Here is a 24,989-nt window from a genome sequence, read left to right as displayed (position 1 = left end):
ACTACGCATCGATTTAGATACATTGCCTTCATTGTTCATGCATTCTGATACCTGAGGTTGATGTATTTTAATGTTTTATTGTTGTTGTTTCTTTTTTAATGCTTCAGTAAAATATAAATTTTTTAAAAGCAAAAAAGAAAAAGAAAACTATGAATAATTATTATCTGTTGTTCAAAATTCAAAATTAGAAATAATGTTCCTTAAAAAAAAAAAGTCTTTCTCCATTTTGAGCTTTTTCGGTTTACATTGTAAAAATCTAGTATTTTTTCACCCTGATACAAAATTAAGTTCAATGTTGAACCATAATATCGATACTTTAGTCCATAATAATATGGTACGAATATGTAATAACTTTGATAAGGTGTTAAATTGAACCTTAATACCACGTAATCAAGTTTAGTAAGTATGATAATGTGGTTTAATACTCATCAAAATTTTTAACATTAAAGGTTACCCCTTTTTTGACTAAAAAAAAACTTTAAAAAAAATTTAAAAAATGAAACATAAACATTTTAGTAGTATTATTTCGAAAATTACATAACATAACCATTTTAGTAGTTATGTTAAACATAAACATTTTAGTAGTATTATTTCCACGTTTTTCAACAAGTGATAAAAAGAAATTATTAGAGCTATTATTAGAGCTTATATGAAATGGTAAAAAGTAAAGAAAATTTAGTTCAATGTTGAAACATAATATCGATACTTTAATCCATAATATGGTACGAATATGTAATAACTTTGATAAGGTGTTAAATTTAACCTTATTACCATATAATCAAGTTTAGTAAGTGTGATAATGTGATTTAAAACGCAACAAAATTTTTAACATTAAAGGTTACCTCTTTTCTGACTTTAAAAAAACTAAAAAAAATAAATAAAACAAAAACATTTAAGTAGTATTATTTCAAAAATTATAATATCTTTATTTCCTCGTTTTTCAACAAATGATAAAAAGAGATTATTAGAGCTTATATGAAATGGTAAAAAATAAAGAAAATTTAGTTCAATGTTGAAACATAATATCGATACTTTAATCCATAATACGGTACGAATATGTAATAACTTTGATTAGGTGTTAAATTGAACCTTATTACCATGTAATCAAGTTTAGTAAGTGTGATAATGCGATTTAATAAGCAACAAAATTTTTAACATTAAAGGTTACCCCTTTTTTAATTTTAAAAAAAACTAAAAATAATAAATAAAACAAAAACGTTTTAGTAGTATTATTTTGAAAATTATGATATCTTTATTTCTACGTTTTTCAACAAATGATAAAAAAGAAATTATTAGAGCTTGTATGAAATGGTAAAAAATAAGGAAAGAAGGGGGGGGGACAAACGAATTCAATCGAATACAAGCAGACCTGTGTAATTCTGATTCAAACTATATTTATATAATAGATTATTATCATAAAATCTTTGATCTTTATAACATTTTTTTTCTTTTTTTTCTCTAGCTTACGAAAGAAGATGAAGACCGAAGACGCCGACGTAGAGAAAGGAACAAAGTAGCTGCCACCAAATGCAGAAATAAGAAAAAAGAAAGAACAGGTCGTCTAGCTGAGGTAACTATTTTATTATATTTTCTGTCTGAGTCATGGTCTGTAAAATACGATAGAGATAAAAAAATAATTCACAGAAGTCGTAAAAAGGGCATATATCATACCTAAATCTCCCATCATTTGGAATTCATATTTTAGCTCTACAAACAAATTGAGAAAAGCACTCTACTTAAAAAATACTCATATCTGTTCATAAACTGCCTTTGGATTTACGTCATTGATTCAAATAATTTTAATATTTTTATTAGTTACTTCACCTCTTTATTCGTATTAAAAATATATTTCGTGAATGTAGCAAAACTACGATTTTGCAAAATAACTACCTGAACTATTTTCAAAATAGCATTCTTGTTTCAACTTTTAATTGAAAAAAAAAAAGAAAGAAAAGAATGCTCTTAAATATTTCGGAGCTTCTTTAACTATATTATTATTCAAATTTGCTTATACCTTAAATTTGCTTATAAGTTAAATTTCAATCAACTTTACTCTGACTTAAAATATCCTGAATAGTAGACGAATCATGGGTCCCCTTGCCGTCAGGCTAACCGTGTGAGGTTTTCGTAGTTTTTTCCTCCATGTAACGCTAATGAGGGTTAGTTCATTCAAAAAATCCTCTATGAAGGTAAATTTCTCCCAATTTTTGATGCAAGAATTCCCTTGTCTCCTGGATTGGGTTCAAAATTGCAAGGCTACGAAGTTGAACATTAGCAGTCATAAACCCAAAATTGGGTCTACTTTTAAACGACGGTTATAAAATAAAATAAAGTGAACTATACTATAGCTGGAGTTACTCAGGGGGTAGAGCGTTCGCCTACTAATAAGTGACCCAGGTTCGAATCAAAGCTGTGGCTGGTTCAATTCTGCTCCCGGCTCGCACCCATAACGGTGCTGACGTATGATATCCTCAGTGATAGACAGTAGTCCTCCGCGAAGGCTTAGTTTGGCCCAGTGTTTGATCCTTTTGTCTTCTGAATCGGGTTCAAAATTACAAGGCTACGGATGTGAACAATGATAATCATGACTCAGAATCGAGTCTGCAAATTCTGCACCAGTTATAAAATTATAAAATAAAATTATAAAATCAACTTAAATCTTTCTGACTCATCCTACAAATATTTTTGAAACTTCATGTAATATATTTTTTGTAAATATTTTCGAAAACTCACATCATATGTATTCTTTCTTTTTTTTCGATCATCGTGGTGTTCCCTTTAAAAGTTTTAGTATTGATTTCGGCTGTTATAAAATGCACTGTTTATTAAAAAGGATTTATAAAAGGATATATAAAGTTATTTCTCGGAAACATAAAGTTGTTTATAACTATACAGATATAACTTTATTAAGGTTTTATTACGATTTGCGTGTTAAAAAGGTTGTTCCGATTACGGCATTGAAACTTATTAATTACATTCCTCACTTCTAATCAGGCTTAGTTCCGGTTTCTTTGTCATTTGAAACCTTGAAAGCTAGATTTAGCTAGATAATTTCTCACACTGTCTTCAGAATGCTTTCGGCAAATTATGAAACAAGAATATTGATCATGCGTCAGATTTTTATTTTGTTATGAATTAATTTTGTCTGAGTTACCTAATTTTTTAAATAATTTTGAAAAATAAATTTTTATGCTTGATTATAAATGCATTTTTCGGTATAGCACAGCATTTAAATTAGCAACATTTAACGTTTATAATTATTGTAATTTTTGCGTACAGTGTAAATTGTCAGTTAATCTTTACAAATTATAATAAATACTCCAATTGTTGTTGCTGTTTTATTGATGCTATTTTCTTCAAATTATAGAGTATATCCGTTCATTTTGCAATAAATTATTTCATTCATTCATATCTGATCAAATCTTCTTCATTTAAGAGGGATTCGACGAAAAATAAAAAACAAATAATTCATCATTCATTATTTTTAAGCCCTTTGGAAGTTTCCTAGTAGATAATAGATACTTCAATTCCCTGAATAACTAATCAAAAGTAAATATATGCACTATTTAATAAGTGTAGTGCTCAAAAAAAATAAGCGGACCACCCTCCATAACTTATGATCTAATGGTCGGATCTTCGTGTTTCCGTGACTCGATCTTAACTGTTCGAGAGGGTGACCTCAAATATGCTAAATTAATTAGTGCTGACGATATTTTAAGTTACGAAATCAGACACAAAAACGTACTTTCTCTGAATAAACATAACTTTTTTTTCCACGGATTCGGATTTTTGATTTCCAATAATCTGGCCGTAATCTGGGAAATATGGTCCTCATAGTTTGATCTGGAGAGTGGACCAAAATTTGAACCCCTTAATGTTAATTTTACTTTTTGTGTATTTCGCCAAATCTCGAGAAATTTTTTATCGAATTGAAAATTTTTTGCACACAATTATGAAATTCGTTTATTCAAAGATATTTCCACTAAAAAAAATAACTTTTTGTAAGTATTTACTATTTTTTATTATTTTATTTATGCTAGTCGAAAATATTTCTTAATGTGAGGTATACAGTTTCTTATATCATTTTAAAGAATGTAATTTTAAATGACAAAATACAAATTTTGAGCAAAATCGGTGGAATAGTTTCAGAGAAATCATGTTTTTCAAGAGTCGTATTTTTAAAATCTGATTTCTCAGGAAGTATAATATCAATTTTGCTCAAATTTTGTAATTTGCCATCTAAAAATACATTCTTTAATATGATGTAAAAAAATTGCATGCCTTACAATTCCAAATTTTCTCGACCAGTATAAAATAAAATTATAAAAAATAATAAATACTCACTAAAATTTATTTTTTGCATGAAATTATCTGTGACTAAATAAATTTTATATTTGTGTGCAAAAAATTTTCTATTCGCGTAAAAATATCTCCAGATATGACAAAATACTTTTTTAAACAAATTTACATTATGGAGTTCAAACTTTGGACCGCTTTCTTGACCAAATTACATGAACAATGTTTCCCAGATTGCGGTTACCTCCTATATTTTGAAGGTCAAAAATCCGAATCTGTCGAAAAGAAGATATGTTTATTCAGAGAAAGTACGCTTTTGTGTCTGATTTCGCAACTTAAAGTATCTTTTGCACTAATTAATTAGTATGTTTGATGTCACCCCTTCAAGCCATAAAGATTGAGTCCTAGAACGGGAAGACCCAACCTTTAGATCAAAAGTCATTGAGGGTGGTCAGTTTTTTTATTTTGGGCACTTAAAATTACTAAATTGAAGAAATAGATTTTGTGTAACCATTCTGATAAATCTCTTCAGGGGTCTGTTTAGGAGAAATTTGGGTTAACGGACCCTTCACAAAATATCTTTTCATAAAAACGAACCCTTCACAAAATAATTTATCTTTTAATCGAACCCTTCACAAATTTGTTTATTTTCATTATTGTTTTGTTAAAGGAATAAACCCTTCCCGGGGGGGGGGAGAAAAAGACGGTTCGAGACAAACTGAGTTTCCTAAGTTTAAATTCCAAATGTAGTATTCTAAGACAATATTTCTACTTTTACAAACATCTGTGCGCATTCTTATTAAAATATCAAATCATAATTTTTTTGGTAAATAAATAATTGATCAATTTTATATTTATTCATAAAATTAATTAATAGAATATTATGTAAATAAAAATTAAATTTTGGCAATTTTTTAAATAAAATATTATAAATTTAAGAATTGTTTAAGTATGCGTAACACATTAAAAGTTATACATTATTAAGTTGGGTTATTCGAAATATGTTCATTGAAATTAATGAAAATGTGAGTGATTTTGTTTCCATTATTCATTGGTAATGAATATTTTGTGTTGAGCAGTATAGGCTAAATACCAAATATTTGTAAATTGCATCTCTAATTTAGTAGCAGGAATTGTTGAGCAGAATCTTGTATCTATTCACAATTTAAAAACTTCTTGAAAAGGTTTTTAGCAATTTTTGCAATAACAGAACCTTTCACAAAATGTCTGGGCAGACCCCTGATCTTTGACCGTTCATATAATACGTACTCAGATAAATTGCGGATAGTTGTGATTTGTTATTTTTTACTGATCAGAAATCTCTTGTACGTTGCCAAAGTAATTAAATTTGAAAAATAGACATCACATTGTTTGTCCAAAACTCCTAAAAATATGCTTACGCAATATTTAAAAATTCAACCATTATATTATTTAAAAAGTCATAATATCTTTGTTTCAAGCTAAGTTAAGTACTAAAGCAAGGAGGTTAAAGCAATGAATCTTTGAAATTTGTCCAAAATTTTGCTTGAATAGATTTCAAGTTCACGTCAAATAAATTTTTTCTTTCTGTTTTTTAGGAATCTGAATCTCTGGAAGTTAATAATAACGCCTTGAAAAATGAAATCCATTCTTTAGAAGTAGAAAAGCAGGAGCTCATGGGTCTTCTCCAAAATCATCTTCCACATTGTGCCAAGCAACGTCCACCACCGACTGCAAGGAGTTACTGCTCTCTTCCCAATCAGGTGGTCCACAACCAGATGCCATCCTGGTCATCAGTATCTGGCTGACTGACATCATTTAAATATTAGTTGCTAAAATTAATGTCCTGTGAATGTCTGCTAAAAACAAATGGGTTGTGGTATATTTGTTTTTTTGGATGCAGACACCGGCTCAGGGCTAATATTGATGCGATTGACAACCGCCTCTCTGTAGCTGAAAGCCTGCAGCTGGTTTGATTTTGGATGACATACCTATGAAGGGTAGCTCAAACATGCAGCTGGTTTGATTTTGGATGCCATTCCTATGAAGGTTATCTGAAAACCTACAGTCGGCTTGATTTTGGATGACACGCCTATGAAGGTGTTTCTTCAAAATTTTCAGAAGATCGTCTGCAAAAGATGAGCCAACGTGCAATGGATGACTCCGAGATTGAATGGGATGATACTTGAGGAAATGTATTTACAGAGTACAAGAGTTGGGATTAATAATTGTTTGTAATGATTCGTTTCAAAGTTAGCTGTAATTTTGATTTTTTTGTGATTGAGGTACTGATTGACTTAAAATTATGAATAAGGATAGATTATAATAAAAATAGATAAAGCAAGGTAATTTTTATGTTCCAGTTGGAAAATACATTGTCAGATTCGAATTAAAGAAATCACTTAGAATTGCCCATTTCATGAGCACAATATAGATTTTAATATCAAGAAGCTTGTTCGTTTAAATTTAGTTTATGAATCGAAAACGTACAATTCAGCTGACAGTATGACACCACTAATTCTATTTTACATAAGATTAATTTTTTAATAAACAAAATTAAGTAACCTAAATGAATTAACAATTCCAATAACTCACAAGACATTAAGTAAAATTCGCATTACTTCAGTTCAAATTTATTTAACTTTTTTATTTATTTAACTTTCCCATTTACATTAACCAAGCTAAAATGCTTAAAATAAAATGTCCAGAATATATAAATCTCCAATTTCCTGATATATAAATCGTGAATCTTGAATCTAAAATATAACTGTTGTAATCTGAAATATAATTTAAAATTTCGTGGTCTCTTTATCAACTGCTATTTAGACGAAGATTCTATTGGAATATAAGCTATTGAAATATCCAAAAAATTCTACAAAATAATTTTAGAAGTAAACTAAGCAAATTTTAACTTTATTTGGAGAAGTCTCCTTAAAAATGTCAAATCAGTTAAATACTGATTATAGTTTTTTACTATTTTGAGCGTTTAAACTTTCTATTTAAACTGTAGTTTTTATTTTGCACTATAAAAGCATTAAGTTAAGTCAATTGCAACTTTTCTAGGAGTGAAATTTTTTTTATAAAATCGACAAAAGATAAGTAATAGCAAAACTTGCTACTTTTAATCACTTGTCAGCACTTTGATCTCTCTATCAAAACGATACTTTCTACTTTGCACTGTAGAAGTAACGTATTCAATAATCTCTACAAACTAATCTCTTATTACATCTTATCTAAATTCGATTTAACTCTCAGCTAATAAGCGAGTGAGTAAATCTCGTAACGAAATTTGTATTAAATGAAATCTGTCAGTTATTCTGAAGCTAATGAACTATAAAAGAAGGAAGGGAAAAAAAGAAATGGATAAGACGGAGTAAGATTAACGCAACATGTCTAAGAAAGGAACGATAAACGATATGATTAAGAAGCGTTCTTGACCATGAAGCCGGAAACGATTGTTAAAAATTTCAGCCTTCTTGATAAACTTGTAGATTCACATTCACTGCACGTGTTCTTTATTGAAACGAATCGGAGTTGCAGTTTTTCGTGACAAACGTCTTATAAATATACTTATAAAAATTCACCATTAAGCAGTTTTATGGATCTAAATGCATTCATATGTTAAACTTTTTAAAATTAATAAAAGTTATTCATTAAAATTTTAGTAAATTTTATGTTTTATTAACATAAATGATCAAATAATTAATTACTTTATAGCTATCAGGATCACATTAATTAAGAACCAAAACACGCAAATATTTAAGACCAATATTCATTAAAAGATATATTTTGCAGATCTGCATTTTACGAAGATTGTTTGTTACGTTATACAATGTTTATAAAGAAACAATTTAATAAAAAAGAGATGATTTTTCAGTGGTTCTGCGAAAAATTTATCGCTGATTTTTAGTTTCAAATAAGAATAAATAATTCATGTTATATTTAAATACAAATTTTTTTTCAATAATTCTAAATAACAATTTTTACATTTTAAAGTCAGATGATTTAAATCTTTTTTTCTTCCTCACATTTTAACATTATTCAGAATTTCACTCAAAAAATATTCCTATAAGAGTTACGAACAAAAATTAATATTTCAAGAGTATTTATAAAATAAATATGTATTTGCAATGAGCTTGTTATTCTTTTTCTTAGTTTTTCAGAATATTTTCGAATTACGATAGTAATTTGTAGGTTGTTCAATCATATTTTTTAAGTAAATCGTACCAATTTCGGAAATTAAAAGTCAGTTTTAATGTTAAAACATCGATCTAACTTAAAGGATTTGATGCTCATGAAATAAGATTCTGGAAAGAAATATTGCTAATTTAAATTAATTAAAGGAATGAAAAACATCATTTTCGTTTAGTTAAAGTTGAAATGTGTGATGACATAAGAAGGTAATATGAAAAACATCTGATTGTTTATGCTACTATTGGCGGGATTGCACATTGTTGCAAGCATTGCTCTGAGCCAATGAATAAATGTAACCCGATATTCGGGAATATATATTCATTTATACACATATATGCATATGTTCATGTAATAACATATGTTATCATAATCTATTATATAATGCTTTGCAACTAACATTTATTAATATAGCAATTTATATACTGTTAAAAACTAAATTTATGTATTATGTCAGTTAATAAATTCATGTATTGTATAAGTTAATAAATTTATGTATTATATAAATATATTAAGATATATTCCCCAGGAATGAGCGATTATGTTTTTCAAAACGTAAATAATATAAAATGTTAAAGTATGGCATTTGTTATTAAAATAACCTAATTTTAATTGAACGATCGGTTCAGTGTTGAGAAAGGTGTGATTGATTACAGTAATGAACAAATTAAAGATGTAAAATTGTATTGAATACGTAAAAAACAAATTATTGCTTAAAAATATTTTGACTTTAACACAGTATGCGCTCAGAATTGTTATATTTTGAATTACTCTGTAAAAAATTTCGGATCAAATTACAATAAAAAGTAATAGCATTTATGGTGCCTTTACTTTAAACCATAAAATTAATTTTTATCGTAAAGTTTTACGTAAAGTAGTTAGTCAAAAAAAAATCTGGCATACCGTAATTTTTACAGTAATATTTACTAAAAAATTACTGAATCACTGTTACTAAATATAAAATATATACTAAAATATAAACTAAATTGCAGTATAAAATTTTACGGTTAAAATAGATTTTACAGTAAAATGGATTTTATGGCTGCAGAGCTTTTTTTAAGTACTTTTCGCCGCTATTTGAAACGAAATTTTTTACAGTGTATGCACAAAGACTGATTAATTAATTTTTTTTAAAATGGAGCTTGAACTCGAATTTCAGCACATGTGACACCTTTAATTCTAGATACAGTAAGCCGAATATATGTTTTTAGATATAGATTTGCTAAAAATAATGTAAAAACATGCTTTTTTTTATTTTATTAAACTTTTGACGCTGTTATATTATGAAGCTAGTGCTCTAATTAAGAAAATATCAATTTTTAAATTATAAAGTATATGAAGTTATTCTTTTTACAGGTACCACGTTTAATTTCAAATATTGATCATTTCCTTCCCGAAAAGAACGAAGTAATCACGCTATTGTAAAATATACATATTGTTTACTTGTTACCGATTTAAAAAGCATTTGTTGCCCAAAAATACAAATCGATGACATAACTATTTGAATACATTTCGTTCCAATTATTTTGTAAATTTAAATAGCGCTATTTTGCTTGATTTGGTGTTTGGTAAACTAGTTAGACTTATTCTACTACTTATTTTTTTTCATAATTTGAATTTGTTTTTATGTTTCATTGTTGAAGCAAAATAATAAATTATAAAAATAAATTATTACTTAATAACCTCATATAATTGTATGCATATTTGAATATCTGAATTATTTTGTATCAAATATTTAGTGATTTTATATTTTTTAAGTATTATTTTTGATACTTTCATCATTCCATCATACCTGTAATCTTACTTTTAGTCAACTTATGAAAGTGATAAAAACAGATTTTTTAAATCGTTAACCCAATCTATTTTTCATTTATGTTGCATATAAATGTACCTACAAATAAAAAAAAATCTGCTCTAATTGGTCGAACAAACAATTTTTCCTGTTTCAAACGGGTTGTTTATTATCCAATCATGAAGAATTTTAAAATATAATTGCTCCTTTTTAGTATCATAAATCTTTGAAAAGTTATTGTTATGTAATTAAGTTCAAACAATGTGTTTTTATGATTAAAAAGAACTATGGATAATTGTTTCTGATAAAATTTCTTGATATAGCAGGAAGCACATTTTATTTTTTACTGTTATACAACAGAATATTCTTATTAAAAAGTAATCTATCGGCAAAAAGAGGATTAAATATTATCTTCAAAGTGATAACCCTGAAGCTTTTATCTAAAACACAGAATCTCAAAACGCCATTAATAAAATATTTTCTACTTTTTAAATTCTCAATAATTCCTATAAAAATACTTAAAACAATTTTCGCTTAATTTTTTTAATGCATGTACAAATACAATGAAAATTTCATTAGTTAGTACTTATTAATTAGTAGCACTAAGCGCATTTTTTAGTATAAATACTTTTAAGAAAAGTATATTTTAGTATGATGTACCATTTCGAAGTTGAAAATGCTTTAAGAAAGGCCATTAACAAAAGATTACGTACTTATAACAAAATGTATACTGATAAAAAATATATATATTGATTGTATGCTTATAGCAAAATATGTATTGATTTTATGCTTATAACAAAAAGATATTTTTTTTAAAAAATCACTAACATAAAATATAATCGCAAATAATAGCGTATTACTGGACTTACATTAAGGACATTAGTTCCTCGGGGTATCAATCTTCAATCGTTTGTTTTATTTGAAAAGGAAATCTACAAAATAAAAATCAAAAATTAGTTTTATCGTATAAAACAATAAGTAAAGCACAAATAAAAATGAATGAATTAATTGAAAAAGATTGAATTAATTGAAAAAGATGAAAGTACGATGCGCTTGTTCTATTTGCAATTATTTGACAATAAAAGATTAGATGAATTTATTTTAAAGCAATTGTGCCAACGAATTAAAATTTTTTATGAAAAAAACTCTTTTATTAGTAGTTTTTAATTATGTTTTGAAACTATATCCATCTGTATTAATATTTACAATAATTCATTTTCATACTTTTCTTATGTAAAGGATAAATATATTTATATTTATATTTAGTTTTAGTAATACACAAGAAAACAGTACAAGTATATGTGTCGTAGTCCGTTTTTTTTTCTTTAAAAATATTAATGATGTAATAAAATGTATTAACTTTCCAGCAAGTACGTCTCTCCTACAAACTAGATAACGCTAATATCAAATGTGAATTCATATTTCAAAGATTTAAATCTCATTGTTAATACCCTAATGTTATTAATTATAATTGATTCAAACATGTTTTACTTAATATAATGCAATTTGATGTCGATAAAGCCCTTGGGATTGAAAATGCATAATAAAATTCATTTCAAGTATATCTCTCACATATGAGTACCTGCTGAAAGATTACTAAAATATATCTCAATTTATATATTAATATTTATTTCCCAAATGTTGTAAGAAGTTGTAATCTGTCATTATGTTAATTAAAGCATAATTGCTTAATAAGTAATCTATATTTAAACGCAGGAAATATTTTATGAATTATCCGTATTCTATAACTCTCTTGTATTTGTCCTTGTTTTTATTTTAGTAGCTTTACAAAATGCGAAATCATTCTATGAAATAAAAGTGCTCAATGCATTTTATGCGTCTGTTTTCCTTTTCAGAATATGACATTTCAATTTATATTGTTCTTTTGTTTTATTACCCAGACATCAAATTGATTGAAGTAAAACATTTTAATATTTTTATTTCATTTTCCTGTGTGATAAAATGTTGTCCTGTATTGTTGTTTCATGCTTAAACCGCAGACAGCGTTTTTTTGTAAGAATGATTCTAATTTGATTTTATAAATGTTTTCTTACAGTGCTAAAATGGAAATGTCTGCTATTTCCATCACAATGTCTGAAAAATTCTGTGCTACGTTTTTCTAGTATTTCAAGTGCTATCTTTTTTTAAATATATATTCAATAATACTAAAGTATTATGTTAATGTGCCAAAGTATAATATTGTAATGCATTTTTATATAAAATAAATATTTTTTTTACTTTTCTAGACCACGTCTATTTATTTTATACAGGTATATAAATTTAAAAAGAACAAAAACCCACCATATATATATATATATATCTTCCCATTTAGGCCTCCATTCGAAACTACTCCAAAGAGTTGAAATAAGGGCAGGTTGTGACATTTCTCATCTAAAGTAGATATTAAATAATTAGTATGAGTGAAGAATTTTTCCTCATATCAAAAACGACTTTGTGAAGATAAGGCCCTGAGGTGATCTTTATTATTATTTAGACAAAAAGTCAAAACGCTAATGAAATTTGGGTTGGACCAAAAAAAAAAAAGAGAGAGAGAAAAAATAGTTCAGTTGCGAAATTCTGCAGATTGAATGAGGGCAGAGAAAAAAATATTACTAAACACAAGTAACTTTTTTTTGTCAATTTTAAAGGAAATAGCGTTTATTGCATCTTTCTGAAGAAGTGAGTTGTAACCAATGATTGTTTATGAAGAAGTGTAGGAAAAAGCGTTTATTGTATCTTTCTGAGGAAGCAAATCGTAACCAACGGTTGTTAATGATAAGTTTTCTTTCAAATCATATTTAAATGAATAAAAACACTTCTATGCAGTTAAATTCAAGAACAATTGAATTCGTAGTCATGTCACTATGAATACATAATGTACAAAATTTTAATTAAAATAGAGCAAAGTTTATAAGAGTAATCTATAATAACAGCGATTTCATTTTAGCAGCATGAGACAGTGAGGAATCATTAATGCGATCTTGGAGTTTTATTATTTTTTTATGTACTCAGTCACTTAATTGCATTATAATAGTTTTTCACGATTACAGTTACACAGTTAATTGTGAAAGTAAGAGGGCACAAGTAAACTTTGTATTAATAGAATGGAAAAATAAAACAACAGCTGATATTGCTTGATTAAAAACTTTATTCCCTTCAAAACTGTACAAATTGGAAAAAACAATCTACTATTTTTGAAGCGAAAGAAGTGTTTAATCAAGTAATATATTACAGTTTCAGTTTCTTGGAATTATTTAATTTAGTAACATTTTATAGTAAATATTAAAATCTAGATTACAAGGTTTAAATATTTAATGATGATTATCAAAAGCCTTCCAAACACACTATTTCTTCAATAATATTTCTTCTTCTATAAAACCATGTTTTTTAGTTCAATTATCGCACTTTTCAATTAGTATGGCAAAGGGATATTGAAATTGAATTACAAGCTTTATGATTCAATTTAAACAAAAATATATTTTCAACTTTATTTTCTCTTTATTCAAATTTTTCTTTGCGTATTTTACTCAATTCCACGATTGTCAAAAACTTTTATATCAAAACATACGAGAAAATACCCTGAAATGAAAGTTATTAAGACTTTTTCATTGAATTGTAGAATGAGACAGAGTAGCCCACTTTTGAGGTTCTGATTATTTTTCTTTAGAAATTTAAAAATCAATCTTCATTAAAAAATGTTCCTTTCCAAACATTTTAATCCATAATAATTATCATTTTTTTCTTAATTATAATAGACATCTCAAGGCTACTTGAACTCTCCACACTTTACCCTTCTACATGGTTCGGTAAATCATAATTTTCCATGGTCGGTAAATCATACTTTTCCATGGTTCGGTAAATCATACCTTTCCAAGGTTCGGTAAATCATAATTTTCCATGGTCGGTAAATCATACTTTTCCATGGTTCGGTAAATCATACCTGTCCAAGGTTCGGTAAATCATACTTTTCCCCCAGGCAAGTATATACCAACTTCTCTTGAAACGTACAGCTTTGAGGAAAAAATTAGATTGGCTGAAGTCTTGGTAGTGGAATAAATAGTGGAGAAAATATAAAGACTGGAGAATTGGGTAAGTTTGAGACGACTATTCTATTGACGTAAGTATAACAATTTCGAGTCACTATATATAACCCATAATGGATATCTGGAACCAATCAATTGGGTCAAATTTCCGAACATAAATTAAATTCAGTCTAATTTACTCATTTATTTGTACAATCATGGATGCTCTCTAAAGTCAAAAAAGAAAAGAAAAAAAAAAGCTCTACCTTCGTTGTTCTTCAAAGAGTCCTTTTCGCTTGCGTTCTAACCTCAAGTAAGAGCCATTTAATAAAGAAGTTATATATATTGGGTGTACAAATAAGTCCCCGCCACAAGATGGCGCTACCAGAAGGTTTTGTAGAAATTGACTGATGCTAAACGTCTTATTGTAAGTTTGGTTTATCTGGTAATATAACCTTAAAGCATTAGTGATTCCGTATTAGCATTACGTAATTGTTTTAGTGCAAAATTGTCAAGTTTTGTGCCAAATAAGCGACATTTGCGGGAACGTTTTATTTATTTCTTTAATTTGAGGAAATCTGCAGCTGAGGCTCATAGATTGCTTGGAGAAGCATGTGGTGAGGCTGCTTTAAATGAGAGAAGTTGCCGTGAGTGGTTTAAAACGGCTAGTTTGACGTAGGAGACAAAGAACGCAGTGGAAGGCCGAAATTGTAGGAAGACAAGGAATTGGAAGAAAATTCGTTCCAAAAGCAAAAAGCACTTGCTATTACATTACAAGTGCCACAGCAAGTAATTTCACATCGTTGGCAATGATCCAAAAACAAGAAAGTTGGGTTCCATACAAACTGAATCCAAGAGACATTAAACGTCGATTTTTCATAAAAATTTATTTTTCTATTTGAAAACACTTCAATGGGAAGTCTTCACCAAACCTTGTCCCTTCAGATTATCGCCTATTCCGGTCGATGCCACATGATCTGCCTGAGCAAAAATTTACCTTATTTGAAGAAACCAAGGAATGAGTCGATTCGTGTTCTTCCGACGTGATATCCGAATTCTCCCAAAAAGATGGGGGAAATTGATATCTTAAAATGGAGAATACTTTGAATAAAAAATAATGTACTGTTTTTTCACAATAATTTTTGATAGAAAACGGCCGAAACTTATTTGTTACTCCCAATATTTAAAATAACTTTTCTACCAAATGACTCTAGTTAAACTAAGTTTAAAAACAGACCACCATAGGTTTCATAAGATAAGAATTTTGCCTACGCTAAAATTATAACATTAAAGTTAATAAAAGGCAAAATTTTAGTCGGAAAATGAAATCAGTAACCGAATAAAAACTAGTTGCAGATTATATAACAAAATTAGTAACATAGGAAATAGGACAAAAGCACAATTAACATAATTCTGATATCATAGTATAAATAACTAATTAAATGATCAGACTATTTATTAAATTTCTCTCAAATATTTAAAATTTAAAAAAAAATCAATAAAATATATAATCCCTTTTTAAGTACGCATAAAATATTAATCAAGATGTATATAATTATTTGGCTATTGACTAAATTTCGATTTTAAACGTATATTTAAAAAATTCAAGGATACAGTTCTAAGATAAAATTCCTTAACCTATAACATAACAGTCTATAGAGGTATAAAGATTCTTTAAAGATAAGAAAACTGAAATAGAATTAAAAATTTAATATATAATAATCGAAACAAACTTTAAACTTAATTGAATCAGTGGAGAAAAATAAAAATGTAGGAGTAGGACTTTGCACATTTCTAGAATATTCCAAAAAGTTTATAACAAATTCATGAATAAATCAATATGTTTCTATACCATTCCAACTTATTATTTTAATTACTGCAAAGCAACTACATTTTCTTTATTAATGAATGAATAAATATCTGTATTTATATAAAACAAAAGAAAGAAAAATAAAAACTTTACCAGTGTAAACTGGTAAAGTCCAGTTAAGTCAAACTAATTTTTGATGGAGAATGCCACTCGAAATCGTTTAAAATAACAAATTTTATTAATTGTTTGCGTACAACAACGGTGGCGATCTGATGAGTTTTGTGTAGCATAATATTTTTGACTGTATTGGTAATATGTATATTTTTTATGTGGAGATAAAAATTTTATAAATATTGTCTGCAAACGATTACTAAAAAAAAAAATAAACGGTTTTTCTTTCTTTTTTTTTTAATTATTATTATTAAGTGCATGAAAAATAAAACTCTTAGCGTAAAAAAGTTTACCTTTCGTATTTCATTTAAAATTAAATAAAAATATTACTACAAAAATTTTCTAAAATTTTTTGGAAATGCAGTTATAAGTGGCATAATAATAAAATAAATACATCAAAATTCTAAAATATACTGTTAGACGAAAATTCTATTAAATTTAATCTATAATACTTTAATCAAATTTTTTAATGGCAGATGGCGCTCAAGTGAGAACGTTGGTGTTTTTGATTTTTATAGTAGGCGTGGCTCTAGCAGCCTTTGAACTCTTCAACTCAACTAGGCAGATCTTCTGTTTGTTGTGTTTCCGTATTTTCAATTTTCAGTTTCCTTGCTGGAGTTGAACCTCATGATGAACAGTTTGCACCCTCTCTTATCCCGTGTTATAAATTTTTTGAACTATTGTCAAGATCCTTATCTCGTTTCCCGCTTTCAAAACTTTTTCGGTGTGTATCGCATCGATTCAAACACAAATGGGAATTTAAAATACAATTCAAGCAAAGACAAACAAGCAAATCAGTCACCAAAATCCAATTGTAAGATATTAACGATTAAATATGACTTCATGGACTGTGAAAATATCTTCCGCCACAGAAAAACGTTGTCCAGTGGGTCTGAAAATAGTAAAACTAGTCCAGTTACTTCCGATGGAGAAGAAATGTCCTCAGATGGTGATTCTGATTTCGAATATTCCGTGAAATGTCGAATCGAAAATAGCTTTTGGTATTTTTTCTTTAGTTTCGGAGCTGGTCTCGGATATGAAATGTTCTATGCCAGTTTTTTTCCATTCTGGATATGGAACATCGATGGTGCAGTGTGTAGAAGAGTTATCAATGTGTGGGTCTTGATTATGTATGTTGGCCAAGCAATGAAAGATATCATTTGTTGGCCAAGACCTGCAGCTCCTCCTGTTATACATTTAGAGCCTCAGTATGTTATTGAATATGGCATGCCATCCACACATGCCATGGTTGGAGCAGCTGTGCCTTTCTCAATATTATATTTTACAATGTTCCGATACGAAGTATGAACTAAGCTTCATCAAAGATTTATAATATTTATTTCTTTTTTGTACAAAATCACATTTGTAAATTTTTATCTGATAAAGCAATTATTGTTCACCAACAGTTTATAAAGCACATCAAAACTAATCATGATAATCAAAGCCACTTCTTTAATTATGTTGCTTTTTTAAATGTTCAATTATTTACATACACAAAATAAACATAAGGGTTTTCTATATGTAAAATATATTAAAATAACAAACAAGTTATTTCTGTACAACAATAATTGATCCTTGAGTATTTTGTGTTGTATTATTTTATATAAAAATTTCAAGTGTTTTTCAAAAACAGGTCATAGAGTGTTTACATTTGCTTAAATTTAATTTTCTTTTATCACCTTTAAATATATTTTCAATTGCAATAAATTAATATTTATGTTGTTTTACTGAAACAATTTGAAAAGTCCTATCTGAAATAAGATTGAAGACTAATTTACTATAAATGTGACTTGAAGATTTTTGGTTGATCAGGATTTTTTGTGCAATATTTTATATTCATTTGTTATAAAGTATGCTATTAACACTTTTTGAAATTTTGGTAACAATTTTTTTGAATGAATCTGTTCAATCATATTTATATTCTGGAGAAAAGGAGATTCTTTTAAAATACTAACTAATGACCTTTATTCTCTATTTAATATTGGCACTTTTCTTTTTTTTCTGGAAAAAAAGATTTTCTGGTTTGTTAACCATTTTAAGTTATTTTTGTTTCCATAAAATATTTTGGTCCAATTTTCATTAAATATTATTGCTTTTCTGATTTATCTCTTTTTTTCCCCTCCTTCATGAAAGCAATTTTCCATGATCCACAATGGCTCAGTGGTTTAAGGCACTTAGCTATAAATGTGAAGGACTGAGGTTTGATGCTTAGTGGCAACTTGAAACCCCAGTAACTTCAACTTAATACAATCTTGTCTGGAAAGCAAAGGCGATTCAAGCGCAGCAAAAGCAATTTGAGTGCACCTCTAATTACATTGCCACAATTGCCTGTGCTGATTATATTGCCATTGGTGAAGAAATTATGGAATTTAAACCCTTATGACCTTCCCTGGCCTGCAACATTGTCCTTTAATTATCAATAACAAAATGAATACTTTTGCCTGAAATAAGTCATTGAAAATTCGGCAATTTTGTTGCCACGTTCATGAAAGAATATAAATTTTAGATTAGAAAATAAATAATGTTAAATTATAAAAAAAAAAAGAAATGACAAGAAGTTTGTAAAATTATATAAATGCAATTATGGTTAATTATAAATTTAAAACTACTATTGATGATTGAGCACATATTTTTTGACAGTATGAAATCTTAAACTTAACAGACATGTATATTCTCAGAAATGTTTTTCTAATATCTTTATTTAATTAATTTAGTAGCAACAATTAATTAATGTCATATATATTATAAATATATGCTGGTAATATTTATAATATGTGTTTAACTAAAAATATGCATTTACTTTATTTTATGTGTTTAACTAAAAATTTGCATTTGCTTTATTTTATGAAGATGGCTTATTTTCTTTATACCTATAGAGCCATAAGTTATGAATTGATTTATTTTTCTACCACTATGTAAATAATATTTTCTCTGTATTGTATCAACCTTAATTTTCTTATTTAAACCAAATTATAATGGCATTTAACACTGAGAAATAAACTTGTTAGTCAGCAAATTAAATATGTTTGAACTGCTTATTAGTTGAAATTTAGCATTTTACTCATATATATAGTTTGTATAATGTATAACACACGTTATTTGACTGCTTGTTAAAAAACTAATTACTTCATTGAAAATCGTTATTTATCTTATTTTCTGGTATTCTCTTGATTAGCATAAAGGAATATTTGCTTTTATTGAAATATAAGAGCCTGCTTATCAGTTTAGCATAAGTTAGACCTGACTTAGCAGTTTGTTTAAGTTATTAAATAATATTACAACTATAAATTTAAATTATAGCTGCACCATTAAGAAGAAGAAAAAAAAGAAATAAATTTTATAAACTATTGCATGTACCTTATTTAATCTTAGCTAATACTATATTTATATATGCTTTTATTTCAAGAAATTTAATGTATACTTTTTATATTTTCAGTATAGAGTAATTATTGGTATCTTATTGGCAATATTCTGGTGTGTTCTAGTGTGCTGCAGCCGTTTGTATATGGGAATGCATACAGTACTGGTACGCATATTTAATACTATCTCTTACTTATATTGTTCTGAGTTAAAATGGCTAACGTTGTTTTTTAAATCTTCTTGCCTTTTTATCTGTTATGTGCATTTTTCTCACTCAATTAAAACATACTTTTGTGTGATTTCTTTTTAGGATGAAACTATATTGTTGCTGTATGATTTATGCTTTTGTATTGTTTTATTGCATGCATTGGAGAATGTCTGAGATATTTTTAAAAAATTTACTTCGATAAAGAACTATTAGTTTCTTTTAAAATTTAAAACAAAATTGCAGTTATTATAAACCATTGGTATAGATTTAAGTTTGCATAAGGGAAGAACCTTATTATCAAATTAAGAATATGCTACAGGAAGTTTTCATGTATTAGGTTTTCTCAGCCTAACCATCTAAGTTTTTTTTTCTGGAATTTTTGATAGATTTGCTCCTTATCAAACTATTTTTTTATTTTATTAAATAAATGAAATTATTTTTTAATTCAAATTATTATGCTCAGTAAAAACAGCATTATTTTTAAGCATGGGAATAAAAAGATGTGAAAAAATTTCATAACTTCTAATAACATGCAGACATGTATTAAAAAGAATTCAAATGTTAGAAAACTTTTAACATTAAATAATTTGATTGAAAAGTGTATACTGAACTCTGGTGTGTACTTAAAAATTTAGTTTTGTCTCAAAATAAATGTTATTTTTAGCTTTAAAAAAAATTTTGCATTTAAAACTTGTGAAATTTCAGGAATCCTCTAAAAAATATATTAACTAGTTTATTGAGAGAAGTAGTTAGGGAATTAAACCTAAGAGACTTTTCACTGCTTCCTCTGTTGTAGCAGGGAAAAGTTTCATTAGGTAACGAATAATTAAATTTTTTCTTCTTCTTTTAAAAAAGATTTGTATTAACCTTTATTACACTCACTCCTATTTTTTTTTCTTTTCTATAATTTAAAGATAACAAATCCTAAAAACTCATATCACTTTTCAAAATGATGTAGTGATATATTTCAAGCTCAAAAGATTTAAATTTTGATGATATGTTAATAACAGTTTAAATTAATTTTATTCTTAATGAAAGATGTAGTGGGGTCGAAGCATGCCTGAATGACATTCTGGTACTTTTTTAGAGGTGGAACGTGTTTCCGTAGCTTTAATAAATATACATTACTCATTTTCACTTTATGAGCATAATTTCTTTTTTTGTACAATCTGCTTGTTTTACTCCCAAATTGAAGACTTAATTTTGTTAAAGTGCTAAGTTTAAATAGATTAAGAGAAATGTGTTAGATTTAGACAATTAATTCTTTGAAAAATTAATGTGACCCCAAATTTCTATTTTTGAACTGTAGTTATGATATTTTATTTCCTAAAGCTGTTTCTAGGAATAGCGGTTGATTGAAACAAAAATAATAATAATAGTCATATTATAAGTAATATTCATACAAATTTTTTCATACAGAAATTTTCAGTTAACTTATTTTATGATATTCTTGTAATAGTTTCTTTTTGTTCTCTAATTCTTGTAATAATTTGTTTATTAAATCATGCCATTGTAATAACAAAATTTTTTTAGAAAAATATGATTTATTCTAGGTAGATGTCATATAAATTGTAGCATTAAATATATATGTGTTTTACTATTATATTAATATGCAAAATATATTCAAGTAATATAACATTCTATTGATATAGATTTTGTGATTAATATTTTTCTTCATGTTTGAAAATTTAATCAACTAGAGGGAACTGCTTTTTGGTGTTGCTTTCCTTTGACATAAATTTCTATTTTATAAACAAAGCTCTGAAAAATAGATTAGAACAATTATACAGTTTTTTTTTATCACCATCATGGTTTTGTATTCTTGGTTTACTGTATTAAATCATTGAAAAGTACCTTTAAGCAAATCAAGCTTATTATGTTAAAGATATTTTAAATTTTAATTAAGCTTTTAATACGTCATTTTCAACATTTGAAAACGAACTGCTAGAGTACATTACATGGACATAAAAAAATTATCAATTTATCTTACTTTGAATTTCAATTCACATTAATTACCCTATTTTTAATGGGAATATTTTCAGAAAACAATTTTTTATGTTGCTCTAGCAATGTACTAAAATATTATTTTAATTTAGTGTTTCTAAATTGTATCACTTTAATGAACTTTAAATACAAAAAAAAAAATGTATTGCTATTGTTCTATTTATTGCTAGAAAAAAAACCCGAAATACGATTATTACTAATTTATATACATGTCTACAAGCTCTAACATATACATGTCTCTAATTTAACAGGTCCCATGTGTTCCAGGAAGAACAAAAAATAATAATTGGTTTATTATTTTAAAATCCATTATATAAAACATTGTGATTATTACTATAACAAGATATTTTTCTTAAACTCCTTGAAAATCCTTTTATCGAATGTATTTGACTGTTTGTTAAAATTTTATTCTTTTCAAAAATATTTTGAAACATCCATAATCAAAATTTTATCTTGTTAAACAATGAAGAAAAATAAATAATGTTAGGTTACTTATCTGCCGATCTTGCCAAGAATCACACAACTAGTTAATTAGAAATTGTGGATGGCTATTGTCCAGTATTGTTATTTCGATTTGATTTTTGAAATCTATATATTTTACAAAACTAATTTTCTATTTTTTAAATAATATTTTCCATGGTAGAGATTACATTACTATTTTTTTTAAAAAATTTCAAAATATCATTCATTGCATGTTATTGTTAGAAATAACTATACAAATTTTTTTATGGAAGAAAAAAGATACTTTTTATTAATGTACCATGTACCTATTAATAGGCTTTAAAATTTAAATACTGATTAACCAATTTTTTTTCAGTATTAAATCTTATACTACTGGATGGTAAAGTAAAGTACATATATTTTTAATTAAGGTTTCAAAAATCTTTTTCTACTTTAGCCTAAATCATTCTGATTGGTTGCGCCACTTGTTACAAGAGTAAAATTATTCTCAAGATTGATTAGCATAACTTTTAAAACTGCAAACAAATTATACGCTTTATTAATTTAAAAATTATTATTTCAAACAAATTATTTCACTTGGTTTCTAAAAATGCTTTTAGCCAATACAGTCAGATCATTAAATAATTAATATCTGCTCACCCAAGAAAATGTTTATTCGGTGTATCTTTCAGTTAATTTGTTTACTGATTATTTTTTATTATTAATATTTAGAGCTTTATTAATTAAAGCTAGCAAGAGTATTTTTTTTATCTAAGTTGGGACAGTTCGAATGAAACTGCTCATTCTTTTTTTCTTCTGATTTTTTTTATTTTTTCTGGGTTTTTTTTTCTTTATATTTCTTTATCACTACGCTTGGCAGTTTTTCAAATCATTAATAAACATGAATTATATGCTTTTGATTTTCAAATACTTTACTTTTATATATATATATATATATATATATATATATATGAAACTTATTGTTTTTCTTAACTTTCTTAGTGTTTTCTTGTATTTATATATATATATATATATATATATATATATATATATATATATATATATATATATATATATATATATATATATATATTATACATAATATATATTTATAATGGAACAACTCCAGTATTAAAAAAACCATCTATCCGAAATTAACAATTATTTGTTTTGAAATTTTTTTTAACATTAGTTTCTTACTGAATACATTCAATTTGTCTTATAGTATTAAAAGCAGGTTTTCTTTATGACAAAATGAATATATACTAATTTATATATTTTAATGTCTATAAAATATCTTTGTATATATTTTTTTTTCTTCTTTAGAAATGGATTTTTATCGTAATAATTTTAATTTCTTTTTCAGGATATAATTGGTGGTCTCTGTTTAGTTGCTGTACTTATGGTTATAATCTTGCCATTCTCGGATTATATTGACCATTTCCAGTTAACAAATAAATTCTCACCTCTCATCACTATAGCCTTTATGCTTTTCTTGCAAGTCACATATCCGAAAACAACTCGTTGGACACCAGCACGAGGTGACACCGCTGTAATCATGGGCACTGGTACTGGATTTGCTCTAGGATCCTGGCTTAATTACAGTCTGGGAGTTATTCGCGGACCTCCTATACCACCTCCTTACAGTATATTGTGGCCTGGCTATAAAGTTTTTGGATTGGCTCTTTTGAGAGCCATGATTGGTATTTCATGTATCATTGCAACTCGTGCATTTTTTAACAGCATAACTTATGGTCTCTTGTGTTACGTTATGAGAGTGGATCCCAGAGATCTCAAGTCAAGACAAAAATTGCTTGTGGAGATTCCATCCAAATTTTTAACGTACACAGCTATAGGTTTTGTTATTACTTATGTCTCACCCTTTGTGTTTAGACTTCTAAATATCGAACGGCTAACTATGTTTACTGAAGTGTGACCAGAATCAAAATATTAAGCTTTTAATTTATTATAGACATTTTGATCACAGTAGGCGTGATAGTCTGTAACACGTAAATAATGCTTTACATTTTTAGTCTTGTCATGTTTGTTGAAAGAACAAAATATAAAGCTTTAATTTATCACTTACCTTTTAATGACAGTTGATGTGATAGCCTATAACATTATATTTTAAAGCATTATATTTTTAGTTTTATCACATTTCTACATTTATTGAAATTTGACTAGAATTAAAATATAAAGCATTAATTTATGATATTTTTGAAGATGTTAAATTTATTGTTAAATTTAACTTACCCAAAATGTTATCTTTGTTGAGCTATCTAAATATACTTAAAGTTTTCTATGATTAATATTGAATATTACTCTTTGATAAAACAAATTTCAGCTACAGGCTGTAAGAAAGTAATGACTTCTAAATACATTTATATATTTTATTTATTGACTTTTAAATGCTTTTGTATGTTTAGAAACATTCGTCAATATTTACCAATTTTTATCTAATTTATTTGAATTTAAGAACTAAATTTTATTCTACATTGATAATCAAAATATTAATTTATATTACAAAAAAAAGCTTTTGGAATTTTATTTGTAAATTTCTTATTTGAATTTAAAAACTTAATTTTATTCTACTTTTATTTTTATGTAAATTTTCTCTTTAATTTATAATCTTTTTAGTGAATAACGGTATAGATACTTGTTTGTTTTACCACATTAAAGAACATTACATCTTTGTAATTAATGCTTGGAATTTTT

At 26.7% G+C, this 24,989-nt stretch overlaps 2 protein-coding genes and 1 long non-coding RNA gene across 7 annotated transcripts in view; 2 read left to right on the top strand and 1 right to left on the bottom strand.

Moving 5' to 3' along the window:
• LOC107455074 (activating transcription factor 3) overlaps positions 1-7,740 on the top strand; it is a 100,223-nt gene extending 92,483 nt beyond the window's left edge. For 3 of the 5 annotated variants that reach the window (XM_071184511.2, XM_016072495.5, XM_016072490.5), the window contains exons 3-4: positions 1,463-1,570; positions 5,874-7,635. In XM_071184511.2, coding sequence (XP_071040612.2) covers positions 1,463-1,570; positions 5,874-6,083 — 318 coding nt within the window. In that variant the 3' untranslated portion in view covers positions 6,084-7,635. Of the gene's footprint in view, positions 1-1,462; positions 1,571-5,873 lie in introns of all 5 variants that reach the window. The other 2 variants (XR_015429753.1, XM_016072491.5) reach the window with 2 other exon arrangements.
• Positions 1-11,198, bottom strand: part of LOC139426296 (uncharacterized) — a 122,114-nt gene extending 110,916 nt beyond the window's left edge. Inside the window, exon 1 of the long non-coding RNA XR_011637518.1 lies at positions 11,128-11,198. This is a non-coding gene — a long non-coding RNA (uncharacterized LOC139426296). The remainder of the gene's footprint in view (positions 1-11,127) is intronic.
• A 5,570-nt stretch (positions 11,199-16,768) lies between these two features.
• On the top strand, positions 16,769-24,382 carry LOC107455069 (sphingosine-1-phosphate phosphatase 2). Its single transcript, XM_016072484.4, has 3 exons — positions 16,769-17,563; positions 19,698-19,787; positions 23,641-24,382. Exons 1-3 carry the CDS (start codon positions 16,889-16,891, stop codon positions 24,208-24,210), a joined length of 1,335 nt encoding a protein of 444 aa, XP_015927970.3. The 5' UTR covers positions 16,769-16,888; the 3' UTR covers positions 24,211-24,382.
• Positions 24,383-24,989: the final 607 nt, after the last annotated feature.

This window comes from Parasteatoda tepidariorum, chromosome 10 (assembly GCF_982258835.1).
Source record: "Parasteatoda tepidariorum strain Cologne lab strain chromosome 10, Ptep-v5.0, whole genome shotgun sequence".
NCBI classification, from domain to species: Eukaryota; Metazoa; Arthropoda; class Arachnida; order Araneae; family Theridiidae; genus Parasteatoda; species Parasteatoda tepidariorum.
This window is presented reverse-complemented; position numbering and strand designations above follow the sequence as displayed.